Here is a 22,693-nt window from a genome sequence, read left to right as displayed (position 1 = left end):
AATTTCTGATCGTTTACAAGCAATGGGAAAGATTTTAAAGGAAGGAAAATGGGTGCCACATCAACTGAACGAAAGACAAATAGAAAACCGAAAAGTCATCAGTAAAATGTTGCTTCAACGACACGAAAGAAATTCATTTTTGCATCGAATTGTGACTGGCGATGAAAAGTGGATTTATTTTGAGAATCCCAAACGCACAAAATCATGTGTTGATCCAGGTCAACCATCAACATCGACTGCAAGGCCAAATCGCTTCGGAAAGAAGACAATGCTCTGTGTTTGGCGGGATCAGGAAGGTGTGGTGTATTATGAGCTTCTAAAACCAGGTGAAACCGTTAATACTGATCGCTACCGACAACAAATAATCAATTTGAAACCGCGATTTGATTGTGAAACGACCAGAATGGGCCAGAAGACAGCAAAGTAATTTTGCTTCATGATGACGCACCATCACACATTTAAACCAGTTAAAGACATGGTAAAAGATATTGCCTGGAAAGTATTAACCCACTCACTGTATTCACCAGACCTTGCTTCTTCAGATTACCACTTGTTCTGATGATGGCACACGCAATCTCTGAGCAGCATTTCAAAACGTACGAAGAAGGGGAAAATTGGGTCTCTGAAATGTTTGCCTCAAAACAAAAAACGTTCTATTGAGATGGTACCCACAAATTACCTGAAGGATGGGGGAAATGTATAGCTAGCGATGGACATTACTTTGAATAAAGCACTTTTGATGTTTCTCTTGAAATGATCACGTTTTCTTTGATTGCAAAATCTACATTATTAACTGGTACACCTGGTATTTATATTATTCTGTTTCTTTGAGCAAAAGTATTACTTTTTTCCTCTCTCTTTTGAAACTAGTAACATATTCCTGCCTTCAGTTTTAAATAAGACCAGCTCTATAAAACTGAATGCTATTCCTGTTAAAGAGAGTGCCTTCGAATGTTTACAATGTCACTTTGCTGTAACGAGGATAGCAAATGAATTTATACGGACAGTAAGAGGAATTCCTCTACTATGCTTTGATCAGAATTACAAATGAAGTGCTCTGTCAGACTCAGAAAATCGATTTCTTTGAGAATTGAAAAGTAAAATTTCATGCTTTATTTATTTTTGTAAGAGATTTTTTAAATTGATTTTTAGAGAGAGAGGAAAGGAGAGGGAGAGAGAAACATTGACTGGTGTGAGAGCAAAACATCGATTGGCTGCCTCCTGCACTCCCCCTACTGGAGACCTAGTCCACAACCCAGGCATGTGCCCTGACCAGGAGTGGAACCAGTAACCTTTCGGTGCACAGGATAACACCCAACCAACCGAGCCACACTGGCCAGGGCTTCATCCTTTATTTTAATTAGAGGATTATATGTAAACTAGAGGCCCGGTGCACAAAAATTTGTGCACTCGGGGGGGGGGGGTTCCCTCCGCCCAGCCTGTGCCCTCTCGCAGTCTGGGACCCCTCGGGGGATGACCACCTGCTGGCTTAGGCCTGCTCCCTGGGGGATTGGGCCTAAGCTGGCAATCAGACACCCTTCTGGCAGCCCAGCAGCCCTCGGGGGATGTCCACTTGCCAGTGGGGAGCAGGCCTAAGCTGCAGTCGGACATGCTTAGCGCTGTTGAGGAGGCAAGAAAGGCTCCCACCACCACCGCTGTACTGGCAGCCATCAGCCTGGCTTGTGGCTGAGCAGAGCTCCCCCATGTGGGAGCACACTGACCACCAGAGGGCAGCTCCTGCATTGAACGTCTGCCCCCTGGTGGTCAGTGTGTGTCATAGTGACCAGTCATTCCCAGTCTTTCTGCTGTTAGGGTCAGTTTGCATATTACCCTTTTACTATATAGGATAGAGGCCTGGTGCACGGGTGGGGGCCAGCTGGTTTGCCGTGAATGGTGTCCCGGATCAGGGTGGGGGTCCTGCTGGGGTGCCTGGCCAGTCTGGATGAGGGGCTGATGGCTGTTTTCAGGCTGGCCACACCCCCTTTAGGGTGGGGGTCCCCACTAGGGTGCCTGGCCAGTCTGGGTGAGGGGCTGAGGGCCGTTTTCAGACTGGCCAGCGACTGAAGCTCCCAGCCTCTCCATTTTGTTTTTCTTTTATTCTGGGATTTATTTACCTTCTATAATTGAAACTTTGTTGCTGTCACTGGAGCTGAGAGCCGGCTCCTGCTCGCTCCAGCTCTGAGGCCACGGCCTGCTGAAAGCAGGTAGCTGGGGTTTGTTTAGCTTCTATAATTGAAACTTTGTTGCTTTCGGAGCTCAGAGCTGGGCTGCAGCAGGCGGGGAACCTTGGCTTCCTCCATCACTGGAGCAAGCAAGCCTCCTGCTTGCTTCAGTGCGTGGCTGCCGGCCGTCATCTTGGTTGGGTTAATTTGCATATCGTGCTGATTAGCCAATGGGAGGTGTAGCAAAGGTATGGTCAATTACCATGTTTGTCTGTTATTAGATAGGACAGTATATGAATACTTAAAAAGTTCCCAGTGTATAAAGGTATATTTGCAAAGGATATAACATTAGGCCTCGGAAAACTGGTTTAAATTTTCAAATATTGACATCACAAGAATAGTCCTAAGTGTTTTTCCAGCTACTCAAACATGTGCAGAACGTTTACAGTTATTGGCAGGACAGTTAACCACCCCTGCTTTTAAAAGAACTAAATGTTATAATTTTCTTAAGCACATAAGTGACTGCCGGAATCCAGATGTTCTTTTATTACCAGGATTCAACCCACACACAATTCTAGTTTCTTTCAAAGATATCCTACTTAAAAACAGTGGCACCAGAGCCACTTATTATTAATCCTAATTATTATTATTGTTATTTTTAGAACTTCAAGTCTGCAGAAGTCTAGCAGCCTGGGCAATCTGAAGAAAGAGTCATCAGATGGGGTTGGTTCTGTGTTTTTTTTTCCTGTCTGTTACCCTGAGAAGAAAATATTTAGGGATCTTCATCTTTTCCCATGTTGCAAGTAAAACTCTTAAGAAGAGCTTGTGGTTTCTTGACGGAAAATTATTAGATAATAGGAAATGATTGGGTTAAGGATAAATATCAAGAAGTATGGTAGGAAGGATTGAAAGTAGTGCATAAAAACAAAAATAGAGACTTTAATAATAAAACGTTGTTGGAAATAAATGAAACAGATTTTGAAGCTGGGATATATATGTAAATTTATTTTAATTTATGGAATTGTATGTGACAAACTATGAATATATAAGGGATTCCTATAACAATCTTAACTGTTGTTGTTTTGAACAGGAAAAGGAGTCTATTCAGAAGCCTCCAGAGGTAATTTTCATGTCCAGGTTGCAATGTAAAAATGTTTTAGACTTCTAATGCATAAGATTGCTTAAATGCCTCTAGTAGACAAAACTCTCAGAAACATACTAAATGAAAGAAGCCAGACACAAATGATTGCGTATTATATGATTCCATTTATGTGAAATATCCAGGCTAGATAAATTCATAGAGACAGCTCGGAGGCTGGTGGTTGCCAGGGGCGGAGGAGAGTGGAAGCGGGAGAAGCCGCTTAATGCTAAGGGGTTTTCCTTTAGAACATGGAGGCCTTTTGGAACTAGATAGAGGCGGTTGTTTGCAACACATTGTGACTGTACTAAATGCCACTGCATTACTTTAGAATAGTTACTTTTATGTTACATGAATTTCACCTCAATAGGTTATTGGAAAAACAAAAAGAAAATGCCAAACTCTCAGTCACGCAGCTTAACGTTCTTAGCGATTGTCACTGGTCTTCCTTTGACCTCACAGAAGGCCCTTCTTAGATCACCAGGGATTTATTTTATGCAACCACTGTCCACCTACAGCAGTCTGCTATTTTAGAGGCATCATTGAGATGTGCTCTGGGTCTTCTTTCCTCTGATTTTCGATCATTAGCCTCGTAGAGGTTACCGTCTGGTAGACAGGCTACTTCCAGATGCAATTTATTGGCTATTGGCTCTCGGTGCCTTGAGTCATAGTGTAGGTAGAGCTGAGGAAGCACAGACAGCGGGCACAGCTGTAATTAAAGCCATCCTCTGTTCTTTTGCCCTGCCAACTCAATAGCGGAGTGCTTTTGACATCAGCGCTAAGACATGAATATTAGTGCCACTAATCTGTGGCATCTGTAAACTTTTAGTTACTATGAGCAGTAAATATGTAGAGTAAAAGAACCAACCACCTTAAGAGCCTATATCCATCCCCTTGCCCTTTTCTCCACTTCGGAAGAAACAGAGGGCAGGAGATGTTAGAGAAATGAGAGCATCCAAACAAAAGCATTGTTGCATAATACTGAAACCATATAAAAGACCATGTTACTATAATTGCCAGTTCAAATAACCAGAAAGCTAAAAATAATAAGCAGCATTAAAAAGCATAATTTAATCACAATGGAAGTTCTGAAATACTGTAGAAATCTGAAGTAGCTTCTGAATCAACCAAGAACAATTTAATTATAGTCAGTTTAGTTTTAGGTAAGGGTATCTGAATATATCACAGTTTTTGAAAATTGTTAATCCAAATTTAGCAACTTTCAGGCAGGATATGAATATATCCCAGGATTTCATTTATAAAGACTATGAACTGTCTCATAGCCAGATCTGTGTCATAATTATTGGAAAAGAAGTCTATTGCTATTCTGGTTTTTTATCTCTATGTGTTTTTTTTGGGGGGGGGGAATAAGGCAAAGAACACTTGAGAATTTCTCTGTCTATCCTAATTTTTAAAGTCCCTAATATTTAAATATGAATTATAAGTTAGTGACAAGCATGTTTTGTTGTTTCTTAAGTAGCTTAAGAATTGACTTTTTGAACTTCTCATGTGGCACTTGGTATTCATAATCAATGTACTAGTTTAGTTATTCCTTTAACTGCAATCACATATGTAACATATTCAGTATGTGCCTGACAGGTGCTCATAATTATGTGCATTGGTGTTGCTTCATTTATTTTTATTTCTCTCTCAGGATAAAGCTTCAGTAGAAAGCAGCCCGTTTGGGACCCTCCCGCCCAAAGCCCCAGGGCACGATGCCTGCTTGGATGACAACCCCTTTGGCACCCGAAAAGGCAGATCTTCCTTTGGTCGTGGCTTCTTTAAAATAAAAAGTAATAAGAGGACAGCAAGTGCGCCGAACTTGGGTAGGTCTGGCCAAAACGCCTTTGCCCGAATTCCATCAGAACCAGGAAGGGAACAGTCTCTTCCCTTCCCCAACTCATCTATTTATGCATTTCTCTTTCTCAGAAATGAAGGTGAATGACGTAGGGAGGAAATTAGCAAAAAAAAATGCTTCCGTGGATTTAATTCAGTAGTCTGCTGAAGGTAGCTCTGTGTAGACTCCCTGGCTATCTCTTCGGGGGTGTACACAGAAGGAAGACCTAAAACCATGATTCCCTCTGACTTCATTGTAACCAGCTTCCCATCTGTTTTTCACGTGGACAAATTAACCCCATGTTGACACTGCGCGTGGAGTCATGTGGAACTCGCCATCCCTCCACCGTGTGTACTTTGGGAGTAGGAGTCTGATCTGTGTTTCATTTTGTCATTCCCCTGTGTTCTCTCCATTGGGCTGCGTGTGATTGTGTGCGTTGTTGGGATATCTGAAGATCGTAAACGAAGTGCCAGTGCACCCACCTTAGGTATCGTACCCCTGCATGCCAGCCTCGCCTAGCGCTGCGCTCCAAACCGGGCTAATCCCTGCTCTTGGCATCTGTGATCTCTAGAAAGCGCGCTGGCAGCATCCAAAAAATGTAGTTCTCTACTCCGGAGGATTCTTTCCACCTTCTGCTAAGAAGGACTCTCTGTAGAACCTTTGCTTTCAAGTGGAAATGCTGTTGTAAGCAATGCTAATGACACCTTGCGAGCAGCACTGGGGGGATCCAGCGCACACAGCATCCCTCTGAGTGCAGGGCAGGCGTGTCCTGGCATTTAAACAGCTTTCACCCTTGAAGCACAGTTCCTCTCACGCTAACGCCCAGGTCCTTGCTGTTCCTGCCCCATGTTTCCATCTTCCCCAGCCTCCAAAAAGATATATTTTTAGCCAAATAGAGAGATCTGTGGAAGAGTTTGAAAATGGTTTTTTAGACTTAATTCTCTTAGGGGAACGTTCTCCTGACATGTTATTGCTTTGAAGATAGAGGGAACATTTCATGATGACACAGGTAACTCAATGTGTTCTTTGAGGAGTTGCCCCCAAAGTGATTTTCCGAGGAGGAAGTTCAGTTTTCCTCTTTAAAGGGCAGGCTTCCCAGAGGGGGGAGAAAAAAAAAGTCTAAACATAAAAATGAGATGCTTTTGAAATGAGGGTGGGGTAGGCAACTTTCCAGGAACATCAATACCCATCATGGCTGTAAGGATTTGAATGGAAAGTTCCTTTGGGTTTTCCCAACAGGCTCTCTTACCTTGTATAGATATCCACATATCTGTTCACATGGGTCATCAAAGGTGACTCCTCTCTCTTTGTAGCCTTAAATGTCTAAAATGAACACTGGATGAATAAAATAAACTGATTCATCCAGATAACTATTTTCAAATGTTTTGTTACCTTTCTTAGAAAGGTATTGTCAATGCTAAGAGGAAAATGCTGCTTACTGTAACCTATAACCACAGCTCTGCTTCATAGAAAAGTCAACCTCTGCAACCTTTACCACTCTCTAAGACACTTCTCCTGTGATTTTTGTACAACTTTTACTTTCCTCCATAAAAGTGTAAAAACTCACATTGAAGAAACAGTAGCCCTTGTGTTTGCTAGTGTGGGATCACCCGTTAAGGAACAGTTAAAAGAACTAAAATAGTTAATGCTTGGAGATCCAAGAGTAGCAAATTTGGATGTTATTTTTGTAAGGCAGAATCAACAGACACTAATTTTATATCAAACAAAAAAATTATTCATATTCAGTTCATTCTTCTCTCAGTGCCTAGGATGTAATAGGTTATGAACAAAAATACATTTCTTGAATAAAGAATTGCCAGAACTTGGTAACCGATTTGAAATAAATGCCAAAGGTAAGGAAGGAATGAAAAGAAAATGACAAAGAGTTTGAACTGGAGTGCAAGGAACCTATTAATTAATATCAATGAAATATTAAATAAGGACATCAAGAGAAGACTCAGAAAAAAATTGTATGGGAATTTTGCTGAGTCCGAGATACCCCTGGCACACTGAACTGGGAATATACACAGCAGATACTGAGGCTGGAGAGAAAGATGAGGCCCATGGATTTTGATGCCAACTGCTTATCAGTGAGTGAAGCCATCATTTAGTGCTGAGCATAGAGTGGGTGGGCTTGTTAAGAGATCCTGCAGAGGGAACTTAGAAAAGAATCTTGGAGTGGAGTGGAGGAGGAAGGGAAAACAGGTGCTATAGCAAAGAAGGAACTATCAGATAGCAGATCTAGGAGAGAGTCATGCCAAGAAGCTAAGGAAGATGATGACTCTGAAGGATGTAGGAGATAGTCAGCAGTACCAAATGGTATAGCAATATTGAGGATAATTCCATTATGAATTAAATTACTTAAGGAAAGAATATGGCAATCCTATCACACCTTTGAATCTCAAAGGTGTTGTATTTCTTAAGTTAATTGACTTTACACACAACTGATGTAGAGTAGAACAGGGTGCTTTTGGGTTTATAGGCCAACAGAAGAATTCTTACCAGTTGTTAAAGCCAAGAACCTAACCTCTAATCATGCTCATTTTCTATATTAAAATTCATTGAGTTTGTTTTCTCTTCTTGGAATAGCTGAAACAGAAAAGGAGACAGCCGAGCACCTAGACCTGGCTGGTGTATCTCCTCGGCCAAAAGGTTCACAGGGGAGCAGCCCCTTCCAGATGTCCCCATCATCTCCAGATTCCAAAAAGAAATCCCGAGGCATCATGAAACTCTTTGGGAAGTAAGTAACAGGGTGAACAAGTGGAATGGACTTTGTCTTATATGTTGTTCAAACGTAGGAAGAAATGGAAAATTGGCTGAAAATGGATATGAAATTGTAAAGCTTCCGTGTTCCTCTTCTGGAAGGAAGATTGTGATTTGGGATTCATTAAGTCATTGGGTCTCAAACTTTAAATCCAAATGTCTACTCTAATGACAGACAAAGAGGAGTAACTCAAATGTATACACCGATTACAAATGTTCCTCTTAGTCTAAGGCCTCCTCAGGTCGAATACAAGGCAATGTGTGTTGTATCTTTTCTTCAGACTTAGGAGAAGTCAGTCAACTACATTCAACCCAGATGACATGTCTGAAACTGAATTCAAACGAGGAGGGACGAGGGCAACTGCTGGGCCCCGATTGGGTTGGTCTCGAGATTTGGGACAATCTAATAGGTAAGAACATCCAAACTAATGGACTTCCGCATCTCTACCCAATCATCAGGGGGGAGTCTCATGGGCACCAGCAATGCTAGTATTGTCCCTGGGTTGCACAGTCAGATCCATTGCTTACTGCCATGCCTACTGGAAGGGTCCGCCATCTTTAGAGCAGTGTAATTTGGCAATGGTTGGTGAACAACTGTGCAGCAGATGTGGGCTATCTGAGCTAGGTGAGGAGCCACAGCTGAAGTGCCCGCAACATCTGTATTAGAATGAATATCAGACTTAGTTTTCAAAGAAAATAATTATAAGTACTCTAAAGCATAGCCTTGCAAAGATAGGACAAGTAGGTTTACAAGTAGGTTCTAGAGCAACAGTTCTCAACCTGTGGGTCACGACCCCTTTGGCGGTCGAACCACCCTTTCACAGGGGTCGCCTAAGACCATCCTGCATATCATATATTTACATTATGATTTATAACCGTAGCAACATTACAGTTATGAAGTAGCAACAAAAATAATTTTATGGTTGGGTCACTACATGAGGAACTGTAGTTAAAGGACCAGAAGGTTGAGAACCACTGTTCTAGAGGCAGATTGCTTGGGTCTGATTTCTAGTCTTACCACTTTCTATAAGCTGGATAACGTTGAACAGCTACTTTCATGCGTTGTGTCTCTGTTTCTTGTGGTATGTATTAGTATCTTTCCCGAAAAATGGTTTTGAAGATTAAATTAGTTTATTTGTGCTAAGTATCTGACAAATCACTGTTTAATAAACAATGGAACCTGTGAAAGCACCTAAAGATATAGATTCTATCAGAAATCTTAAACTTATTAGGACTATGTAATGTTTTAGTTATTATGAGCCTAAGAACTTTTCCTACACCTTTCCCACAGTTCAGGACTGGTTTGGAACTACCTGTACTATACTGACCTACTGAGCATAAAAAGGGTGGGGTTGGCAAACATCTAGCACCAATCATTGATACTAAGTCTTTTAACTCTATTTAGCCTTCTCCAAATACTGAGCCATATGTTCATTTGCCATATGTTCTCTTGGTACACAGTAGAGAACCTCCTTGTGCTGCTAAAACAAACAAAAGTCTTATCACCACTTTTTTTTTTTTTCAAACAGGAATACTATTTGTGTGTCAAAGTAAAAGAAAACAGAAATTTGCTTTGATTATACTTTCTTATAATCAGTGATGACATATTGCCCCCTTCTCGTTGATTACCACCTGGAAAGAAACCATCATTCTGCTAAAATTAATTCAAGTTTTACTTGAGTTTCTTTTCATCTGACCTAGTGTTTTCTGTTTGTGAATTCAGTCTTCAAACAACATTGGTTGAAACTAGTACAATGACTTGACTTGTTGGTTCAACTCGGTCTTCTACAGAACATGCTTTTGCTAACCCACATTGCATCTTTTGTGGTTTCATTTGAAATAAAGATTGGTCTCACAAGGTCACTTTCAACTCCAGTGCCACTTCCTCTTCCAAATATGTACTGATATTAAGCTTTGCACAGTCCAATGTGTACCACCAGTAAATACCCATATCTGTTGTACATACAGTTGTTCAACCTTGATGATAAGCCATAGGATTGGCTTTGAATTGTTTTTCATACAATTGTTCATTTTCCTGTAGTGACTTGGATATGCCATTTGCCAAATGGACCAAGGAGCAGGTTTGCAATTGGCTTGTGGAACAGGGCTTGGGGTCCTACCTGAATTCTGGCAAGCACTGGATTGCATCTGGCCAAACACTTTTGCAGGCTTCTCAACAAGATCTAGAGAAGGTGACTGCTTCTTTGTTTTTGTTTACATAATGAATTCTGAGAGAGAGATAGAGAATGTGAATGTAGGATTGTTTTCTATGCCTTAAATGGGAATGGGAGGAACCAGTAAGTGCTCTTGGAAAAGTCTGGTTTTCCTGCTTCGTGCTTATTTTATTTCATGGACTAAAAACAAAGGGTCTGGTTGTAATGATTCCTTATGGAACACTTAAGCCACTGGGCATTTTAATGAAAAATAATTGTATGGCCATAATAATAAACCTTAAGCTCATATTTCTCAAAATCATTCTGTGGCTTTATCGTTATTAACCCGTCTCCCCAATGTAATATATGCAATTCAACTTCACTTTGCAAAAGGCAACAACAACAAAAAAAGAGCTCTACATTTTATGTTCCATCATTTAACATTTCCCAATTATTTCCCAATTATTTAATAAGAGTAGAATTCCTGTTCTGCATCCTACAGTTCCAGTCTTGCCCAGAAAGGAGCCTGCTAGTGAATGTCTCACACTCCCCACTGAACTAACTCCAGTGGTCTTGGCCTTGTAGGGGCCTTTTGTTCAGCAACTCTTTACTAGCCAGAGTTAGCATTCTGATTTAATGTCATTGTTGGCTCTCGGATGTTCGCTTCATTTTGGAGGAATTTGCATCCATTGCCAGTGGCACCCAGCCCGTATTGACAGGATTGTAAAGCCAGTGTTTCTGTTTATTATTTCAGGAACTTGGAATCAAGCATTCACTTCATCGAAAGAAACTCCAGCTGGCATTGCAAGCTCTGGGATCTGAAGAGGAAACCAATCACGGAAAGCTGGATTTCAACTGGGTCACTAGTAAGAGGTTTTAAATTCTTGAACTCCTAAATAAGGAAGCAAGCAAATAAATAATGCCACTCTTCCTTTTTAATCACAAGAACAGGTATTCTGTGGCACATTAACAACGCGGATTTCTCTCCTTTAGGGTGGTTGGATGACATTGGCCTCCCCCAGTACAAGACCCAGTTTGATGAAGGCCGGGTAGATGGTCGAATGCTCCATTACATGACTATCGTAAGTGATTCCCTCCTGGGGTGTGGGGGTTTTCACAAGAATCCACCAAGTTTGAATACGTTGCTTTAACTTGAAGATAGGGGCAGGAATATTTCCCGTTAGGTTTAAATTGTAGGATTTGGTGGTTGCAACAGTGTTGGAGGATTTAAAACCTAATTTAAGTCAAACTATCCAGAAAATTGATTTCATGTATAATCAATATTGTAGACATTGAAGTGCATACTTTGAATGGGCGAATTGTATGGTGAGTGAATTATATCTTATGTTTTTTTGAAAATAGAGTGTGGAGTTTTTAATCCCTGGCAGTTTCTAAATTTTATATTCCTAAATGCAGTGACCACTCAGGAAAGGCTACCCTTCTGGCCTGAAATCCAGAGGGGCTTGTCTTCTCCCTTCCCTCCCACATTTGAGAACTGTTACCTGGAACCTTCTCACTTCTGCCCAGTTCTGCTAGGGCGGGAGTCACCCTGGGGTAAAGAAGTAGGGGAAAGGTTGACTTTCACTCTCATTCCTTCATTATGGTTTCATATGTCTAGCCTTTTGCCCCAGGGGTAGAAGGACTTTCCCCTGCTTTACAACAGTGGGGAGAGATAGATTCCAGGAGAACGTTTTCTAGATGCCACAGTACTACCTGGGTTCTACCTGACATACTTTTACTGAAACAAAATTTATTTTATTTTATTTTATTTTATTTTATTTTATTTTATTTATTTTATTTTATTTTATTTTATTTTATTTTATTTTATTTTATTTTATTTTATTTTATTTTTTTGTGAGCTGGGCTATGGATTCAACTACCATAAGTATCTCCTTTAAATAAGCTGAAAGTTTCAAACAGCTAACTTAAATGAGAATTATCCAATATTAAGAAACTTGGAGATCAGCTCATGGGATTTGCTTTCTTCTCTATCATTGAACCAAGTCTATATCTTGGTGGGCACATCTTGCTACACTAACAGGTGGTATGTTGCACATTTGCTGTGTGCCAGGCACTTTACTGGGATCAATACTGAGGTCTCGGCAGTCCTTGAGCTAGCATTCTTATTATCCTCAGTTTTTAGATGAGGAAGAGAAAGAACCCAGAAATCAGGTAACTTGACCAAGCTTCCACAGTTACAGAGTAGGAGAAACATCATATGGCATTTGAACCTACGCAGTTTCCAGACCCCTGCTCTTGATAGTTCACAGCTCCACCTGGAGCAAATTCAGTAAATATTGGCCTGCCTAGCTAGGTCTAAGTACGCTCCCCTAGGAATGTGAGCAAATTCAGGCTTAAAATCTTTATAAAAAGTATGTCTATAACTCTCATAGCTACCCTATATAATAAAAGTGTAATATGCAAATCGACCGAACAGTCGAACAGCAGAACGACCATCCGGAGGACCATCCATGACCACACTATGACACCCACTGGTGCCAGGCCATCCAAGGCGGGTGCGATGCGATTGGTCGGGGACCCGGCCATCACCCCATGATCACCCCAAAGAGGGAGGCCCAGGCCACCGACCAGCGGGCTGTGGCAAGTGGGCAGGACCTCCCTCTGCGAGGGATGCCCAGGTCCCAGGTGCTGGCAGCTGAAGGGAAGCCCAGGTGCCCTCGGCCGGGGAAGGAAAGCCTACTCTTACACGAATTTCGTGCATCGGGCCTCGAGTAAATGAATAAATGACCTTAGAAAATTTGATCCTGGAAGTTCTAAGTCATAAAATATCTGTTTTTAATGTGGTATCCTGGGTTGGATCCTGGGATAGAAAAAGGACCTTCATGACAAAACTGTTGAAATCTGAGTGAAGTCTGTAGTTTGTTTAATTTTATTATTGTCTATGTTAATTTCTTAGTTTTAGTGGATAAGTTATAGTTATATGTTAACTCTAAGGGAAGCTGGGTAAAGGGTATATGGAACTCTCTATACTATTATTGGCAACTCTTCTGTAAATCTAATAGTACATAAAAATAAAAGATTTTTTAAAAATCCAAAAAAGTGTTTTGATTAAAAAAGGAAATGGTCCCTACTTTTAAAATTTCTTAAGCTAGTAAAATTTTATTTATGTTATGAACATTATGCATTTATTTTTTTTTTTAAATCTGATAGATTTTAAGTTGAAAATAGCCCACATGCAAATGTTTTAAATGGGTGTTTCAATCTTAGATTGTCAAATGTCCTTTCTAATTTACAAGGCACTACCTTTAAGAAGTTAATCCAGAAAAATTTAGGAAAGAATTTTTGCTCAGTTAGTAGCCTTTAAGGATTTAAACTGATTGCCTAATATTTAGAAAATATTTTTATAATAGATTGATTTTTTTTTCCTCATAAGGAATGTTATCAGTAAGATGTGTCTAACATGGATGTTTTCTTTGTTTATTTTCTGGGTGTGTTTGGATGTAAACCTGTGCTTATGTTGACACTGCCACCCAAATCACCTTCTTCTAAAATAATTTGTTTTGGTGTGTTTGGTATGTTTGAAATGTGCCCAGTAACCACAGACTGGCCAAAGTTATTCCTGGAAGGAAATGATTGGTGATATGTGTAGATACTTACATATAGCTTCTTAATTTCTTTACACTCAACTCTGAACAAGACCTTTGCTTTGGCTGACATACATTTTCTAAAAATTTCCATAGTGTCTGCTGGATAACACATACAGATCTAGAGCTAGGGATTTCTTGAGGTTGGGGGGATAGTGTGTGCCCACTCTTATGGTTTTTCCCAAAACTGATGTGTGTTAGCTCAGAAACGCAAACCTCGGTAGTCAATGAACATCACTTGCTCTTAGCTATCTGCTTTATCAAAGCAGGTCACTGTTTGTCACGACCCAGCGAGTGCTTTCCAAACTGTGTGTTTCAGAGCGAAGGGGTCCCACAAGCCTATCCCAGAATGTTTGGGAGAGAAATAGATGGAAGTCAGTGTCAGTCAGGACAACATTAATTTTGGTTTTCTGATATATTGGGGTCCTGGAGAAGATTTTGATTGGAACAAGGAAAAGGGTCTTGCTATTAAATAAAGGCTTTGAACACAATGACAAGCCCTCGGGGTCGATTAGGAGAGGGGCTTTTCCACTTTTATGTGCGTTTTCTGAGACTTCCTTGAGGAGGTCGTCCTGCTCAGGAGCCCTGCATTTTGTTCTTTTCTGCAGGATGACTTGCTGTCTTTGAAGGTCGTGAGTGTGCTGCACCATCTCAGCATCAAAAGGGCCATCCAGGTCCTGAGGATCAACAACTTTGAACCCAACTGTCTACGGAGGCGGCCGTCTGATGAGGTAGCATCTGAGTTGAGGGTTACTCAGCACGTGCCTTCCATGCATACGACTGTCCGCGTGTGCAAAACTGAAACCCATTTCTTCTTGGAAACTGCGGGGAGGGCTGCTGGTTCCCTCAGAGCCTCACATCCAGCCTCGTTTACGTTTTTGGCTTTGTTTTCCTGTATCCTTCCCTCCTTCCCATGACGGTCCTACCTGTGTCATGGAAGCCAAGGGTTGTGATTTAGTTTCCCTTCCTCCTTTTCTTGAGTGTATTTTATTTTCCTTCCTCCTTAAACCAGAAGCTTAAATATCACTCTAAAGACTTCCTTTCCTAAAGCCCTGCTCTAATGGTGTGTAAAAAAAAGCTTGAAACTTTGTGCCAATATTCTTTCAAAGAGAATTCAAATTAGCAATCACTTTTTTACCCTTTCTGTGAACATTTAGTGGGAGGTTCTGTGGGGCAGACTTTTGGATGGATTGTGCAGGTGGGATATTAGGAATCCCATCGTCAGTGACTAAAGCTCTTGGTTTCCTCTGTTCCCATAGAATAGCATCACCCCATCAGAGGTGCAGCAGTGGACCAACCACCGGGTGATGGAGTGGCTGCGTTCCGTGGACTTGGCAGAATATGCCCCCAATCTCAGAGGCAGTGGTGTTCATGGTGGGCTCATGGTAAAAAACTGTTTTAATTTGAAATTGACTTCTTATCATTTGATAAGATGGCTAACCCAACCCTACTGCACTATTTCTAGTGGATTTTTACTTTCAGCATGTTTTTTTCCCCCGTATTTTTTACTCTAGATCAGATTTAAACCCCTCTCTTCCATTGTCCTCTTTTCTGTTGGATAACATGTGGCTGCTGGCCCTCATATGATCATGTTTTAAAACCTCTGCAAAGATACAGATTGTATTTCTGCACGCAGATGTTGCAAAGAAGTTGGCTGCCAAAAGCATCCCAAATGTTGCTCTGGCTGGAAGGCTCAGTTGGTTAGAGCATCGTCCCCATACGCCAAGGTTGCGGGTTCGATTCCTGGCCAGGGCACATACGAGAATCAACCAATGAATGCATAAATAAGTAGAACAACAAGTCAATATTTCTCTCTCTTCATCTCTCTCTCAAATCAGTTTTAAAAAAAAAAAAAAAAATTAAACAAACGCCTGTATTCAAAGACATCCCAAATGCTATACCTCAGAGAGGTAGAAGCCTGGATGTCAGGACCAGCTCTCTTCTCACTAGCTTGGGCAGAATAAAGAAAAGAAAAGAAATTAAAGATTAAAGTTTATACGCAGTGTATCTCACTGAGTAGGTCATTGGAGAAAACTAAATGAAAGAGCTTTGCAAATTATAAAGCACAGTGCAGGCATGTGTGCTATACCGTACCTTACACACCTTTATTTTTCTTATAGGTTCTAGAACCCCGTTTTAATGTAGAGACAATGGCTCAGCTGCTGAACATCCCGCCGAGTAAGACCCTGTTGAGAAGACATTTGGCCACTCATTTCAACCTTCTGATTGGTGTTGAGGCCCAACACCAGAAGCGTGATGCCATGGAGTTACCAGATTATGTACTTTTAACAGCCACTGCCAAAGTGAAGGTTAGTTCAAGCTCGCATCATTTGATAATTGGTTATACCAAAAACGAGAACAAAGGCTCAGTTCTGTTACCCGGCTATCCCATTTTCTGGGATTTACTAAGTTTTGTGGATGGGTTGAAGGCATGTGCATCTTTAACTATAATCAATAAAATACAATTTTGAAGGTTTTCTTCTGGGGGAATTTTTGCTAAAATCATTTATTTTATTAGGGTTAACAATAATAAAGAACATGATGTTGGTCTCGGTAATGGATACATTGCCAAGGCAGAGAGCCCATGACTTGGGCCCAAATATTGATTGCAGTTGTCCTATTTTTGCTGTGGATAAATCAAATGTATGAGTTGCCTTTCTCCTCATACAGATTTTGCTTTCTCCTCATACAATTACAGTTTGGCCTATAATTGACCAACCTTGCAAGTTAGACAAAGGCACGCCAGCAGAGAATGGATGTTCCTAGTTTGCCTGGATTCATAGAGCATACGAACTTCAGACTTCTATTTCTTCTTTTAAATGATTCCTGAGCTAACTCTTCTGCGTGTTATCTTAACCAGCTTAATGTGGATGTAGGGTTTATTGACTCCTTCACAAATACATATCAAGTTCTTTTTTTAAAATATATTTTTATTGATTTCAGAGAGGAAGGAAGAGGGAGAAAGAGAAACATCAATGATGAGAGAGAATCATTGATTGGCTGCCTCCTGCACGCCCCCTACTGCAGATCAAGCAGCAACCCCGGCATGTGCCCTTGACAGGAATCGAGCTAGGAACCCTTCAGTCCGCAGGCCAATGTTTTATCCACTGAGCCGGACCAGCTAGAGCTCAAGTTCTTTTTTTTTAACCCCCTCTACCTGCTTGACACTTTCTCTTCACCTCCCTTTCTCCTTTAGAAGATGTGCCAGATTTGAAACTCTGAGAGATTCTGTTCTATACAAATTCTCTGCATCAGCCAATTACCATCTACTTAACAGTTTCCGTAACTACCCAGTGACTAAGATGTAGTTTCTCTTCTAAGTCTCACTGGAAGTTTTTTCTCCTAAAGAGCAAGGATTCTTTTAGCAGTCACCACCCTGTTATAGAAGCATAACAGGCATATAAAATAATCACAGCCTCACCCAAAAAGAAAATACAGTAAGGGCCATTTTCTTTTGCTGATCTTAGACTGGAAAACCTTGTAAAATTGTATTTAGCCCCGAGGAATCTCATTTGCATTAAGTCCTGTTGAAGCAAAACTAAGGCTCTTTACATATTTTGCTTTTATAACTGTGACTACCTAGCTAGTTGGAGTGAATAAGGAGAACAAATGTAATCTTCTGAGATTTTTAAGGGATCATTGATCATATTTGGATGCATCAGCCATAGGCCTAGGATGCCTTAGTTTTTGTTATACAAATTTAATCATTCAGTTGCTTTTCTCTGTATGATGAAATGAAATTATACATGTTATTAGTCCTTTTTTATATGAATTTTATCAAATCCCTGGAGGTTACTGTTTTCTTTGTTTTAAAGCCAAGGAAGCTCACCTTCAGCAATTTTGGGAATCTGAGAAAGAAGAAACAGGAAGATGGGGAAGAATATGTTTGCCCAATGGAATTGGGACAGGCCTCAGGAAGTGTGTCTAAGAAAGGACCTAAAGCTGGCCTGGAGATGCGCCTGTATGACGAGGATGATTTGGACCGGTTAGAGCAGGTAAGTGCAACGTTACCTAACTATTTTCAAGTTCTCCCAGCATTGAAACACTCAATGGAAACTTTTCGTATTGTTTCCACTAAGCAAAGAAGTTTTCTTCCAATGCTTAAAAATAAAGGTAATAATAAAATGATGGTGAACACTTGCAGACTGCTTACTATATCCCAGGCACTTTCCTAAGCACTTAACATATATTAATGTTCACAGTAATCCTAAAGCATAGGGAGTATTCTCATCTTAATTTTAGAGATCAGGACACTGGGGCACAGAGAGATTAAGTAACTGACCTAAGATAGAAGAGCTGGGATTCCAACTTGCCAGTCTGGCTCCCAACCCTGTGCCTTACCTACGTTACCCTAGCTCTGTATTAAGGAAATCTGAGTATGAAAACGAATCAGGAATGGACAGCTCATACTACTTAGCCTTTTCAGTATGAAGTCATGGGACTGAAAATTGTCCTTTAATCAGTAATCCTTTGGTGCCATTGTCAGCATCAGAGCATTTTGTCTAGAAGTGCCAATGAAGTGTTTCTTCTGAATTTCCACATCTAATCACAGAGTGCAAGGTGATTATCATCAGAAGTATTCCGTTGCTCCTCTCCCATTCAACACAACTTGTGTTATTTCTTCTCAGATGTTTGTTCATTTTGCCACACTTTCCTTGCAATTGTACAGATGAGTTTGTCACGTTATGGTGTGCTCTTTGCAGATGGAGGATTCCGAAGGGACCGTGAGGCAGATAGGTGCATTCTCTGAAGGCATCAACAACCTCACGGTAGGTTTGTGAAATGAGCTTAAAATCTTATTCTAAGAATACGTTTGAAAATCACCCCAAGGGTCTGCACGTAGAGCGCAGTGTGTGTGACTCCCGTCTCTTTGTTTCCCAGCACATGCTAAAGGAAGATGACATGTTTAAAGATTTCGCTGCCCGGTCCCCCAGCGCCAGCATTACTGACGAAGACTCAAACGTTTGATCGTAGCACCTGGACGAGCATGAGCCGCCCTTGGTCCCTTTCCACTTTATTTCTACACTCCCAGTATATCCAGCAAGTAGCGGGTTGTATATTGTTAATCAACCAACTTCTGCTCATTTAGAAGTGGAAATGGAAAGCCGGGGATCTGTGCCTATTTTAAAGCTGCCGCGGAAAGTGAGACACTGGTGAATGAGAGTATAATTGTTTTTCCTCTATTTAATGTAAAAATCTGTGATATATTATATTTAAAGTGTTGCATTTACTATGAGAGGACTTTACCATAGTGTTTCCGGTCATGTTCACGGTATGGAGGACTTGGGAGAGCGGGAACTCACAGGTGGCTGATTCTGTCAGGTCGGTGTAGCCACTGAAGCAGAACACGTGCTTTTAAAATCAGGATGTGGAATCTCTCTAAGATCCAGCGTGCCCACTAAATGCCAGCCACACCTCCACTTGCCCCCTAGTGTCCTATTTTTATATATTTTTCTAAATATCTGTATATATTTAGTACACAGAACATAGAACTTTTATTTTGTGACATACCTAAGGAAGATGGTAAAAAAAAAAAAAAAAAAAAAAAGATCACATTGAAAAAAATACGGTGATCAAATTTTTCATGTGCCAGCTGGTTCTTGGACGAGTCAGGATAATCTTTCTCCACAACCGCATTTTAATGATGTTGATCACTCGGACTAAATTAGTGTATGTGAAATAACTCTTCTTCGATGACCCATGACAAAATTGTTGGTTTTTTAAAAATTTTGGCCTTTAATCTTGGATTCTTTTAAACTCATAAGGAAGAACTTGAGGGACATTTACATTCTATTAACTTGAACGCATTCGGAAGCTTCCCCAAATTTTGTAGAAATGATTTCTGAAGAAACCAAAATAAAAACCTTTACAGTATTAAGCTTCTTATTTTCCTCTTTGCTAAATAGACCATTGTCTCAAAAATACCAGCAGCCTGATTAATGTACATTTCTCAGACTACCCATGAATGGAAGGAATCCTTTTTAAAAAGCCGAATATCTGCCTGAACATTTTGTCTCAATCAGAGTTTAATAACTCTGAGGCTGGAAAAGAATGCCTATCTTGTGATAATAAAATGTAGTTCATGTTTTTCCATAGCACAGGGCCCAAATATTCTTTATAAAGGAAATACAAAGCTGCAGCAAAAACTGTCACTGTGTTTATTATTCTTTTTAGGGGTATCAGAAATAATATTCTATTTTTTTATTCAGTACTACGTCATTACCATGATAGCCAACTGTGGTAAAGACTGTTTTTCACAAATTGGCATGGGGTGGGCAGTTCAGTATACACCGGTGGGCTTACTTACAAACTATATTTGAATGTCAGTGATAGGATCTTTCAAGTCATCAGCAACTTACCAAGCTTTTCATCAAAGAACCTATAATACTACATTACTATTTATTCATGACTACAATGATTTGATGTTAACAATAATCTTTTGCTCCCTACCATGCATTATTTGGTAACTGTATGGGACTCTTAATGTACTTGTGTTTTATTTTTATGTGGATATTTGTCACCATTTGAAAAAAAAAATTTGATATTCCAACCTGGTTAAAAATACCAGGAGACTGTTACAGAGGCCAAATATTCTTTATTCAGGACATTGTAATATAACTGATTCTATGTGATGAGGTTAAATTTTTTTTTGATGATATATTTTATTTACAAAATATTATACACTGCTGGTATCACCATATGAAAAGAAATAAAGTCAGCTGATAATTGCGTCATATTTTTATTGTCTGTTACTTTATTTCCCTTTGTTCAGTATAACCAGTAGGCTTTATTTCTGATATAGAGAACAATAACGAACTCTTGATAATTCACAAACTCCCATAAAATATTTTGCGTGGGATTCATAGCATGTACCAACAGGTAGGAATATGAGACGTTTGTTGAGAAACATTTGTGTGGAAGGAAGCACGGGCCGCTGAGCTGGGGGATGAGGAGTCATGGCAGAGAGGATCCTGGAAAAGCAAAGGGAAATGACTCGCCTGCAGATTTGAAGAAGTTAGTTGTAGAGCCCAGCCGGCATGGCTCAGTGGTTGAGCATCAACCTATGAACCAAGAGGTCATGGTTAGATTCCCGGTCAGGGCTCATGCCGGGGTTGCAGGCTTAATCCCCAATGGGGGGCGTACAGGAGGCAGCGAATCAATGATTCTCATCATTGATGTTTCTATCCCTCCCTCTCCTTTCCTCTCTGAACCAATAAAAAAAATTTTTAAAGAACACTTAAAAAGAAGTTAGTTGTAGAAAGTATATGGTTCTTTAAGGAATTAAATGCTATTTTTAACTGATCTGAAATTTGAAAAGATGCAGCATATCTTAGAAAAGATTACCAAATAGGAAAAGTACGGTGACTATACCCAGAGAAGAACAGATGCTTTTTGTGAAAGTATCTCTCACTTTAGTAAACCAGCAGCAATCTGCATGAATAAAACACACCCAGTTGGCAAACAGGGAGAGCTATTTGTTTAGTTGTATGCATATATGCTTAGCTACACCAAGTAAGCTGCGGAGTTAGAAAACTGGGACCACATTAACAGATGCGACTTCACTGCAAGACGTTCACTCCGAAAAAGAAGTCATTCTGATCGAAGGCCACATGTTTGATATTTGGAAGCGGTATTGATTGAGTGCAGAGGAAATGGGGCAGAAACCTTCGCAACAGTCGCCTCCCAAGGACAGCCAAGAGGTTGTCAGCGTCTGTGAGGTGTTCAGTGGAGCTATCGTGCATGCCGCTCAGAAATTGGAGGAGTACCTTGGATTTGAAGACCCTCTGAGCAATCTGAGCCCAGCTCCAGACACTCTGAATGAGATCTTCTTAATCCACTTCGTCACTTTCTGCCAAGAAAAGGGCGTTGATGAGTGGCTCACCACCACCAAGATGACCAAGCACCAAGCCTTCCTGTTTGGGGCCGACTGGATTTGGACCTTTTGGGGATCTGATAAGCAAATAAGGCTCCAGCTGGCGGTACAGACCCTGCGGATGTCTTCTCTTCCTCCTGTAGAGTCTAAGCCTTGTGAGTCCTCCAACCCAGAATCCAGGGCAGAGTCTTCCCGGAAGAGTAGATTTGAAAAGCTGGACGAATTCTGTAGCTTGATAGGAGAGGATTGTCTGGGCCTGTTTCTCATCTTTGGTGTGCCAGGAAAGCCTAAAGACATCAGGGGAGTTGTCCTGGACAGTGTCAAAAGGGAGATGGCCAGGGGCCGTCTGCCCGGAGGGAAGGCAGTGGCACAATTTGTCCTGCAAACTAAAGACTGTGTCTCCGTTAGAGAGCTGCTTGGAAGCTGTCTGAGTAAAAAAGACGGGCTACGGGAGGTGGGCAAGGTTTATATTCGCATCCTCTGAACTAGATTGGTGTGATGAGACTGGCCGGTGAGATGAAAAGGAAAAGATATTTTCTTCTAATAAGCAAGCCCTTCCACTTGGCATCATCCCAGCATGGAATTCCCCCTCCCTCTCCCACACTGAATGAAAATGATCACCTGGACAAAACATATGAGTGTCATGATTATGGAGATTTCCATATTGTTGGGAAAACTGACAATTTAGCTTACTCTTTCACTTATTTACTCAATGATAAAAATGGGAGGGGAGAATAATAAAGTCACCCTTAAAGTTTGATTTGCAAAAAAAAAAAATGTCTTTGTTTGAAATAACAAGTCTAGCTCTGGACAGTGTAAAATGTGACTTGACTGCTGTGGGTGAGAGATGGGTAGGGTGAGGTGGTGCATAAGACTACAGAACAGGTTTAGTTACATTTACAACACCAGTCTCAATTCAGGACTACCAAGTGAAATCTCAAACTGCTTTCTTCCTCTGACCCCTGCCCTTGCTCCCATGTCACCTCAAACTGCTTCTTCTGTGTAGTTTTTTCTTTTTTCATTAGAATATGTTTTATGCATTTTTTAAAACACACACACACACACACACACACACACACACACACACACACATCTAAAGCAAAAGCTGTATCCAGATTCAGCTGGGATGCAGGTCTGACTCCACACTGGAGTTCTCATCGGC

The 22,693-nt window shown here is 40.7% G+C and overlaps 2 protein-coding genes across 14 annotated transcripts in view; both read left to right on the top strand.

Annotated features, from left to right (window-relative positions):
* Window positions 1-20,392, top strand: part of PPFIBP1 (PPFIA binding protein 1) — a 167,851-nt gene extending 147,459 nt beyond the window's left edge. For 9 of the 13 annotated variants that reach the window (XM_036296583.1, XM_036296578.1, XM_036296580.1 and 6 more), the window contains 15 exons: window positions 2,825-2,885; window positions 3,253-3,282; window positions 4,955-5,126; window positions 5,592-5,624; window positions 7,727-7,877; window positions 8,182-8,310; window positions 9,942-10,092; window positions 10,808-10,919; window positions 11,047-11,135; window positions 14,267-14,389; window positions 14,918-15,043; window positions 15,779-15,967; window positions 17,474-17,653; window positions 18,362-18,427; window positions 18,540-20,392. In XM_036296583.1, the coding sequence (XP_036152476.1) occupies window positions 2,825-2,885; window positions 3,253-3,282; window positions 4,955-5,126; window positions 5,592-5,624; window positions 7,727-7,877; window positions 8,182-8,310; window positions 9,942-10,092; window positions 10,808-10,919; window positions 11,047-11,135; window positions 14,267-14,389; window positions 14,918-15,043; window positions 15,779-15,967; window positions 17,474-17,653; window positions 18,362-18,427; window positions 18,540-18,626 (1,699 nt within the window). In that variant the 3' untranslated portion in view covers window positions 18,627-20,392. The remainder of the gene's footprint in view (window positions 1-2,824; window positions 2,886-3,252; window positions 3,283-4,954; window positions 5,127-5,591; window positions 5,625-7,726; window positions 7,878-8,181; window positions 8,311-9,941; window positions 10,093-10,807; window positions 10,920-11,046; window positions 11,136-14,266; window positions 14,390-14,917; window positions 15,044-15,778; window positions 15,968-17,473; window positions 17,654-18,361; window positions 18,428-18,539) is intronic. The other 4 variants (XM_036296587.1, XM_036296586.1, XM_036296590.1 and 1 more) reach the window with 2 other exon arrangements.
* A 446-nt stretch (window positions 20,393-20,838) lies between these two features.
* Window positions 20,839-22,351, top strand: REP15 (RAB15 effector protein). The gene has a single exon (XM_036300695.1). It carries the CDS (start codon window positions 21,311-21,313, stop codon window positions 22,013-22,015), a length of 705 nt encoding a protein of 234 aa, XP_036156588.1. The 5' UTR covers window positions 20,839-21,310; the 3' UTR covers window positions 22,016-22,351.
* The last annotated feature ends 342 nt before the right edge of the window (window positions 22,352-22,693 follow it).

This window comes from Myotis myotis, unplaced genomic scaffold (assembly GCF_014108235.1).
Source record: "Myotis myotis isolate mMyoMyo1 unplaced genomic scaffold, mMyoMyo1.p scaffold_m19_p_3, whole genome shotgun sequence".
NCBI classification, from domain to species: Eukaryota; Metazoa; Chordata; class Mammalia; order Chiroptera; family Vespertilionidae; genus Myotis; species Myotis myotis.
The sequence above is the reverse complement of the archived record's forward strand: the minus strand, read 5'-3'. Positions and strand labels throughout refer to the sequence as shown.

Excerpts from the sequence above, each read along its gene's own strand:
- REP15 (XM_036300695.1), top strand. The coding sequence starts at position 21,311 with ATGGGGCAGAAACCTTCGCAACAGTCGCCTCCCAAGGACAGCCAAGAG.